This window comes from Phalaenopsis equestris, unplaced genomic scaffold (genome assembly GCF_001263595.1).
Source record: "Phalaenopsis equestris unplaced genomic scaffold, ASM126359v1 Scaffold000002, whole genome shotgun sequence".
Lineage (NCBI taxonomy): Eukaryota > Viridiplantae > Streptophyta > Magnoliopsida > Asparagales > Orchidaceae > Phalaenopsis > Phalaenopsis equestris.
In genome coordinates this window covers 53,847,641-53,857,708 of record NW_018164444.1, presented here as the reverse complement: position 1 = coordinate 53,857,708, position 10,068 = coordinate 53,847,641, and the positions used below count along the sequence as shown (strand labels likewise).

The following is a 10,068-nucleotide window of genomic DNA, read 5'->3' as shown; positions in this document are numbered from 1 at the left end:
TCGGAGGAAGTGGTTATCTAGGGCAGCACCTCCTCGCCACACTCGCCACTGCTGAGGGTGAGACGCCTTACGATTTGGCTTTTACTCACCACCGTCCGATCCCGCCGCAGGAGCTGGTCGACGCCGTCTCCCCGGTTATGTACTTTCGAGTCGACCTCTGCACCGGCGAGGGCTTCGAATCCATCTCCACTACATTCGGAAAGGTCCGCATATTTGTTTTGATTACTTCCCTCTCCTTTTATGTGGTGTGCCAGGCTTTGTTGGTTCAAAGGAATTAAGCAGAAGTAAATATTGTTATCTCATAGTTATATTTTAGGATCTGCTTTGAATGCTTGTAGTTGATGCCAAATGATTTTATAAACGAAATTATATTACAGGTACGTTTCTGTGCACGATTGTTTACTTACTGCTAGCTAAAAGTTGCTTAAATTGTCTCTGATATTTAATTTCAAATTTATCATTTAAATTGTTATCACTAAATAAGGATGTCTGGCTTTGAATGGCTTAATTTTAACAGTCCTCTAGCTTTGTGTAATATTTAATAGTAAATTGTTTCGTTTAATTAAGGGTGGACTGCCGAAATTAGGTTTACAAAAGAGGCATGATTGGATGTGAGCTTCCTAAGAACTCAATGATCACTAAATAAAGGCCTAATTATAAAGAAAGGAATTAAAAGGAGTACTGAAATATTTATTGACAAGGATTAGGCAAGATCTATGATTTATTGTAAATTCACATATAGCCAGCGGTTCTTTGTATGTGAAAATTTATTCATGCGATTTGCTCTGATGTTCGTCTGCTTTTTATGTATTTGAGCTTGCTTTCAGCCACACGTTGTTGTTAATTGTGCTGCACTCTCTGTTCCTCGTGCATGCGAAGTGGATCCTATTGAAGCCATGGCAACTAATTTACCTGCCTCGCTTGTTAATTGGTTATCAAGCTTCAGGGACAGCAATATTCTGTTAATTCATCTTTCCACTGATCAAGGTAAACCATATTTGGTTCTTTTCCTTTCAGAAATCCTCAACTTACTTGCTTCTTTGTCTTGGAATTTCACCTTGTTTTCTAATTTGAGTGCTTTGGTTGAACACATGTACTACATCATGATGTTGCTACATATCAAATGTTATCTAGGATAATTTTGAGTTAACATGTATCTTTTGTTTTTTTAAGTAAGTTATAGTCTGATTTATGATTTAAACCTCTGTTGTCTCTACACAAGGTTCTAAGCCATTTCTTTTTTACTGAACTCTTAATTAATACTTTTTTCAAAGGCTGAAGTATAATAATACTTTTTTGTGTTGGTAAACTTGATGCAAGTGATCTTCCATTTACTCAGATAGTGTCAATTTTTTGAATTGTTAAAATAATTTTGGGGGCTGGAAGAGGACTGTGGAGATGCAAGTAGGTGAGCCACATGGTTGAAACATCAATGCTTGAGATAGCATTTGAAATATAAATGATTATTCTCTATGATGTCAATGCAAAACACATATAATAGTGCTCGAGAGATTTGGATTTGTGCTTGCTCAAGTTGCAATTGTCAAACTTCTGATTTTGAGGGTTTACCTTATTGCTGAAGGTGTGTGAATTTTTTGGATGTAACTTCTTTGATAGCTTCAAGACATGTCTAAAATTCAGGTATTACGGCCTAATTCGACATAACCCATAATAGGCCATATTTGGTCAGGTGTATGATGAGAATTTGCTCAAAACTTTTTTGAAAGTAATTTTTTATGTCTTTCTAATTGCATAATAGAGAATTATTAAATCGTCAATAACAAAAAACTCAAAACAGTCCCATGACGATTTGTTTACAGTCAAACCAGTCTTAGAATATTATATTTCTATGATTTAGTCCCTCAACTATATAAATTTGATCTCAAACATCCTCTCACATAAAAATTGATGAAATTTGGGATACAAAACCGATCACTATTTAATGCCTGGACAATACAAAATAGATTTTATTGCTTAGGAGGGACCAAATCTTTTCTGTATAATTTAGAGACTTAATTGGAGGAATTTGATATTCTGTGACAACATTAACTATATAATTTAATGAAATTTTTTGTGCTTTTATCTAAATAAAAATATAACATAAATCATCTTCTCACATTTATATATATACCAAAAAAGTTATAAATTCAAATATTTATAAATAATACTTATGATGCTTCCATAAATAAAAAATGATAGAATTACTTCATAATTACAAAAGATTTCATTACAATGGCAAAAGGGAATCATAAAAAAACAATGACATCACACCGTTGGGTTTTTATCATTCTTTAAAAGTAGTTAATTGCAGGAGTGAGAAAATAACTCTTTCGTTTACGCAAAACCTTCTACTATATTGAACGCATGGAAATAAAATCATGTTCATAACATATCATTTTAGTTCATGACTTAATAATAAAATTATCATTACCATTTTATTAACAAACCAAAGTGTAAATCAGCAAAACAAGTTGAACCGACGTAACCACGCCCCGAATCGGGTGTGGTTTGGGCGTGGTCACACCCTTACCGAAAGCGTCGCAGAAAGGGGTTGGCGTAACCATGCGAGAAAGCTGGCGTAATTACGCCAACTCTCTGTCTAGCCGGCGTGGTCACGCCACCTGCGGGTTTAGTCACGCCAATTGAGGGCTTTAGGCATCTCGTGTTGTTTAGGCGTGTTCATGCCCACAACCCAACATAATTATGCTAGGGATCTGTTAGGTTGGCGTGGCCACTCCCTCTGCAAGGCTTTTAGGCTCTTGGAGAAGCCTCCGCATGGTCACGCTTGATTTCAGGCGTGGTCACGCTATGGATTGGGCATGACCACGCCCAATTTAGGCATAGTCTTACCGGACATCACATAAGTCGGGCTTTCGGAAAATCCCATCAAATGGGATTCGAGCCTTGTGGGAACTCTGGAGGACTGGCTATAAGTAGAATATGATCATCGAACCTTCGTAGACGTCGTAAATGCGACCCAAGAGCTTAAGAAGACGTTCCTTATGCGTGTCATCGAGTAAGACAGACTGAGTAAGACGGTTTCAACGCGAAATCTGTCTGTCCGGACTCTAGGCTTAAGGTATGAACCCGTGCTGGGTAATTTTGTCGACAGTCTGCGTCAAGAGAACTTTTATATCAGCAAGACACAACCCCATGATGCAAGAACGAACATCAACGCGTAAGACACCAAAAAAATGATGCCAACTCGGCGATGATCTCCTCAGAGCACGACTCTTGGTGCAACCCCAACTATTATGCCTGAAACACTCGCTTAAAGGTCCTATGGGCTTCTTGAGTCGCGGTAGACCACGTATGATCCTAGTACAGTACCGTATCACTCAAAAAGGATATCTCGTATGTGTTGCATAAAAAATGGATGCCAACATTAACTTTCATGAGGCTCACATATAATTGCAATCAATGATGTGCATTTAATAACTAAGTGAATGATATAGAACAAATATGTACATGCCTCCATTTAATTTATAGGATATTTAATTGGCTAGTTCACTTGCAAAGACAAACAAAGCTTCTGTTGAAATAGGTTTTTCGAAACTTCTAGTTTAAACTGTGCACTAACGAAAGATCCTTCTAGCTTTGTGGGTGTGAGATGGGAGGTGGATATGGGTGGAAGATAACAGTTGGGATACTCTTTGCCACTTCTATGATTTCTTGTTTCATGCCATGCAAAAGAAAGTTAAAGCATCCCTTGTCTTTGTTAAATCCTAGGTGGGAATGCTTTGCCGTTCGAAATTATGTTTTTGTTGTCCTTCGATCAATAGGATAAATTTTCTTATGCTTCTTGAGTCTCGGTTATTTCTCAATTAATGTTGACATATTTTCTCTGTTTATATACTTGCATTATAATATTTTTGTTCCTTTAGTTCCTTCAAGCTTGTATTTAATAGGCGATGAATGGTAAGAAGCATATCTAATATGAATTATTGAATTACCAGTGTATGAAGGGTCAAAATCATTCTACAACGAAGAAGATGAGACAACTCCAGTAAACATGTATGGAAAATCTAAAGTGGCAGCAGAGCTGTTTATTACTGAACATTGGTCGAATTTTGCCATTTTACGCAGTAGCATAATCTATGGTCCACAAACAATATCTCCTGTTTCAAAGTCCCTCATCATACAGGTGATTATAAACCCACGTAATCTATTGAAGAGCTACAGATGAGTTTCATAATTCTCTTTGGCTTCTGGATTGTTCTTTTTGATTTGTCTTTGGGATAGTTTTACTCGAGGAATCTTAAATCCTCATAAATTTGAAGTATCAACTGTTTTTAGTGCAGTGGATCGACAGCAGTCTTTCACATGGTGAAGAAATAGAATTCTTCCATGACGAGTTTAGGTGTCCAGTTTATGTCAAAGATGTCGTCAATGTCATATTAGCATTGACCAAAAAGTGGATATCAGGTACGGCTCTCCAAATACACTTAAAATAAAAATAGAAAATAATATTTGTGCTCACTGAAAATCTAATTATCTCTGAGTTTTAATCTTTTGTTTTGTACATGTCATTGTCTTCTTATTTTGATACAAATTATTTGAAGATATTATGATATAATTTTTTTCTTGGAAATTCTGGGTCCGTTGCATCCAACCTCTGTCAGGGATGTTTATTTAGTTGTTTCACCATGATAACCATGTTCTTATGCAGAAGTGAAAAGGAGTTGAGCATGGATGAATATTGTTCTGCCCAAACCTATGCAAAATTTATCAGCTCAATCTGAGCTTTGATTTCTTGTACAAACTTGTTATTTTTTTTTTCCTTTTTATTCACACGAGCTCAAAGTAGCTTGAAACAAGGTAGATGAGAAGATAGATATCTATAATCCATTTCAAAAGATAAAAACCATTAATTATATCTTTACTAACATACCTAACTTAAAGTGCAAAGTATAAATAAACCTTTGTTCTGGAAAATGAAAAAAGCCTAATTAATTACTTGCTAAAAGGAAGGTCAGCGCAGATGTTAATTTCTTTTGGCTTTATTGGGCTTGAGCTATGTTTAGAACGATATGCCTCCCACAAATAAGTATGTTATATGCTTTAAGCTTCTTCTAGTAGATAGATTTCAGGATGTCTGTTGAGCGTGGATGCCATGCACTTCTACTCATGGGAACTCTTGGTAAGTATGAAATGAAGGTGCTATATCTGCATAGAAACCATACTTTGTAAATATTTCCTTACAGCTATCCTGAAAAACAAAATTCCTCTATGAAATGCTTACAATTTACAATATGTAGCGTCTTTCAAGTTAATTAGCTGGCTGTATCGCTTGAATGTTTCAGCGATTTCATATTGCTTGCTTGAGACTTTAAGTTTGAATGATAGCTTTTTTGGTGGGTAGTGAAATTTGTCAGGAGTACCATAGGATTATTCAGGAGATATCGGATGTCATTGTTTGGTTTTTTCTTAACCATTGATGAAAAATTTTTTCCCTGGGTGTGTATTTCTCTGGTGCTTCTATTTTTTTGGGTCACTTTTGTGTCTTCCCTTGCCTGCCATTTATCCTTCTGTCACGGATAAGTGGAGACAGTAGAATACATAAGAATAATTAAGCTGAAAGCTTTTTTTGTTAGCTTTGAAGGGAAAATACAGTGATTTGGACTACAGGTGCAAAGGAGTCGAGCTTTAGCGAGCACGGTGTTAATTGGTGTTCAGCTGGTTCAAATTTTTTTGAATTAAGTTGGCTCGTGAATTGTGTTCTCGTGTTTGACTTAATTTGAATTTGTGTGTTCGTTTTAGCTTGTGTTTGGTTGAATTTAGCTCAAATAATTTTTAAAAATAATAAATTTAACATTAAAAAAATTACTTAAAAAATTTAGTAAAAAAGTTATAGTAACGATTAAGTATTATTTGTTAATTATTTAATTAATTGAGCTAAAATGAGCCAAACTCGATCAAGTAAAGGTCTGTTCGCGTTCGTTTCATTTATTAATCGAGCTAAAAAATTGATTGTGTTTGGTTCGCTTGCTTAACAAACGGATCAAACACACGCCATTTAGCAAGCCGAACATGAGTTGTTCGTGAACGACATTTTTTTAACATCCCTAGTTTGGACTACTAGTTACGACGTGCCATCAACCATATGTTAAGCGAAAAAAAAACGACCATATGCTATGCTAGCCATTTGATCATTCCTATATTTTTGGATTTGAACAATTTATATCAGATCATGAACGTAGCATGCCTTACAAATGTCCGCACGTAAAGAAAAAACGTTTACTCTCTAAAGATCAATAAAAAGCCCCAGACATTAGGACTAACTTTAACATATATGTGGCATGCCATGTCTTAGCCAAAACATTTTTATTGTATCTATTTTGCCCTTCATACAATTAACTATAGTGTATATTTGATGCTTTATTATTCTAATGGAGTAATGTTCTTCTTTTTCTTTATGGTAGGTTGAATTGTATTATTATTACTGCCGTAATTTTCCTAGAATTTATGCTTGGGGTATCAATTAATGAGAAAATTCATTATTTAACATCCTTTTGAATCATTTTTCAACATAAAGTAATCACTGTATCTTTTAATCGGGGTTTCATTCTGTTGACCTCATTTTTAGTGAGGTCTTAGTCTCCTACTCTAGAACCGATAATCTAGCCTTAGGAGTTCCTTGTTGACTATCCTAGCGGACTAGTAATGAAGTCCACCTCCCGTAGAACTTCAAGCCACTTCTTGACTCATTTTTGTGAAGAACTCGCATGAGTGGTTCCAAGCACTCAACTTTTAGTTGCAAGGGCTAAGGACCAACGTAGAGGGCCCAAACATGTAGAGGGCCCGAAAATAAGTTCCTATAGGATCAAACAACCTTAGGTGAATCCTTTGTGACTCGATTACTCGTGAACGCTGCAATTCATACACTCACTGCACCACACACAATTTTGACTTAAATCGACTCGCCTGTCAGCGAACTCGTCCGGACGATCCCGAATGACAAAACGGACCGCGCCGATGCGTCCGGGACGTTGACTTTAGCTTGGAAGGACACTCGCATTGTTATGGTTTCGCGCGCGAGCGACTAACACGGATATCGATGCATATTTTTTTAGCGGTGCGCGGGCCCGGGCTCCACCCAGGTCCGACTCGGGTTCGATTCAGGATCGATATGGATTAAGCACGGGCTAATTACTTCAGCTCAGAAATTTCAAAATTTAAAATTTAAATTTCAAATTTATCATTTAAGCTAGCTTCCTGAAAGAAGGTATTGAATTCCCTGACTGCCTGAAAGGAATGACTGCCTGAAAGGAAGGTATTCCTGAAAGGAAGGTATTCAATTCCCCGCCCAACGCAAGCTTAACGGTTATTTTTGGAATTCGAGGGATAAAAATTCTGCTCGGGCTCTCCCGCTCGCATCATCTGCTCCTCTGGTTGACCCTGCTCGATCGCACTCCTCCGCTCGCCTTCTCCCCCTCTCTGCCTCACGCACCGATACTCGCTGGCCTCCCTCTACCACGCTCGATCCCGCCGCCAGACTTCCTGCTCGTGTGCGATCGACCCCCTCTTCCCCTGCACTGAAAATTTCGCTTCCTTTTCTTCCTCCGCTCGCCCGCTCCTCGGCGACTTGATCGAGGCTCTCGCCGAAGACCCCCTGCGACATTGAACGAGACCTCCCGCTCGACCCTAGTCTCGCTCGCCTTTGCCTGTTTCGACCGAAGCCCCGCTCGGTTCAGCTCGTTTCCTCTTCACTGCGCCGAAGCACAGTTCCTCGACAAATTCATCCTCCCTGTTCTCGACAAATCTTGCTCGCCTTCTCCCTTCTCGGCACCAGGACCTGTTTCGCCTTTCCCGCTCGGCTGATCTCCTCTTCACTGCGCCGAAGACCCCTGCCTTCCGCTCGGTCCTTTTGCTCGATCAAAACCCCAGCTGCCCGCTTCTTCCTCTTTCGATCGTCCAAGCTGCAGGATTCCGAAGATTGCTTCTCTATCGTGAACAAACGGTTTCCATTTCTAAGCATCTCAATACAGGTTTCAATGATTTATCTTGCTTCTTTTATTCCCTCAACATTGCTAATCAATTTTATTATTCATGATAGCTATTCTAAGAGGCTTATGATTAGCTCAAAATCTCCATTCATTTTGTGATTATTGGCATGCGATGAGTAATTTCACATCCCGCAAATATATTCATATTTAATGAATTGGACCCACGGTTCAATACTTGGAATTTTCGAAATCTGCCATGGGATGTTCATGTGGTACTTGGGTATTGAAATCTTTCCCAAGTAAATTTGTTCTCTCCTGATCTTGATAGACTTGTGTTAAATTTAATGGTGAAATATTTTTTCTTCATCTTCAAAATTTAGGCTCCATGCTCTAATGCCATTGCTGAAAGCTTGTGTGAACTCATCTATGATCTGTATGGAACATTGTTACTTGATGGAGAAGGGAGTTCTATTTTAATTGAAGTTGAAGAATTTGTTGATGAATATATTTATGAAGTTTACAGATATTAAATTAGCTCGTGAATTGTTTAATGAAATGCATTATCTTTTACAATACACATAAACTTCAGTATTTGTATGTCTACTTGCTGAATTGAAATTTTCGAAATGACATAGATGCTGTTTTAAGTCTTATAAACTTGTGGTCTTAGAAAAATAAAATGTTATTTTGTTTGTCCTGTATTTTTGCTGTTGGGAAGAGTTAAATGTTGTCGTATTCGAGTCATATTATTGCTGCTTGGAAGCACTAAATAGTATTGTTTTGGCTCTTCGATTTCACTGTTTTGGAGTTTCTACAAGTGTTGTTTGGGTCCATTTAAAAAAAAAAGTTGTTTGAGGCAATGTTTGAGGGTTATTTTGGGACGGTTGGGACGGGTTCAGACTGGTTTCGCTGCAGTTTTCAGGAGCTTTAAATTTACCCTTTTTTTTAGGGAGACTTTGTTACTATTTTGGGCCAGTTTTCTAGCTAATTTTGTAACATTTAAAATTGATGTTTTGGGCTTACGTGAGAGTTATTTGGGAATTTTAAAATTATTGTTTGGAGCATTTTAAATGTGGTGTTGGAGGCTTTTAGAAGTATTGATTTGGAGAACTTTATTTATTGTTTTGGGTTTCATTTAATTATCATTTCAATGTTTTTAGGTCGATTTACTTATTGTTTTTCCCTCTTTTCGGCTTTGCTAGTTTTGGAAGTGGGTCGGCCTTCTTTTATTTTGTTTATTTTTACATGGTTAAGTCATAAAGATGGAGATTGATGATTTAATTAATTGGAAGATATAGAAAACCTTAAATCACCTTAAGCATAAGTTAAAGTGTAGGTTTCCTAGAACTTTAAGTGCACACCCTAGGTGAGAGTCTACCCACCTAGTCTTCGGTTTAGACTTCCTACACTTTAGAAGCACACCCTAGGTGAGAGCCCATCCACTTAGTCCTCAACATAGTCTTCCTAGATTTTAGGAGCACACCCTAGGTGAGAATCCATCCACCTAATTCAGTGTGACCTCCTAGACTTTAGGTACACACCCTAGGTGAGAGCCCATCCACCTAGTTCTTAGTGTAGGCTTCCTAGAGCTTAAGCACACACCCTAGGTGAGAGTGCATACACCTAGCCCTCAATGTAGGCTTCCTAGATTTTAGGAGCACATCCTAGGTGAGAGTTCCCCCACCTAATCCTCAGCATGATTTTCCTAGATTTTAGGAGCACATACTAAGTGAGAGTCCATCCACCTAATTCTCAGCACAGACTTCCTAGATTTTAGGAACACACCTTAGGTGAGAGTCCACCCACCTAATCTTCAGCATGATCTTCCTAGATTTTAGGAGCACATCCTAGGTGAGAGTCCATCCATCTAATTCTCAGCATAGTCTTCTTAGATTTTAGGAGCGCACCCTAGGTGAGAGTCCATCTACCTAATTCTCAGCACAGACATCCTAAATTTTAGGAGCACACCCTAGGTGAGCGTTCATCCACCTAATTCTCAGCATAGTCTTCCTAGATTTTAGGAGCACACCCTAGGTGAGCGTTCATCCACCTAATATTCGAATAAATAACTAAACTAGACACTTGACCTTGATTCACAAACTGATCAAGACACTAGACACCA

The 10,068-nt window shown here is 37.9% G+C and overlaps 1 protein-coding gene across 1 annotated transcript in view; it reads left to right on the top strand.

The window, feature by feature from the left end:
- Nucleotides 1–10,068, top strand: part of LOC110037639 (dTDP-4-dehydrorhamnose reductase) — a gene marked incomplete at its 5' end in the record, with an annotated part of 25,410 nt that continues 15,342 nt past the window's right edge. The window contains 4 exon segments of the mRNA XM_020742341.1: nucleotides 1–203; nucleotides 828–987; nucleotides 3,957–4,144; nucleotides 4,302–4,425. Coding sequence (XP_020598000.1) covers nucleotides 1–203; nucleotides 828–987; nucleotides 3,957–4,144; nucleotides 4,302–4,425 — 675 coding nt within the window.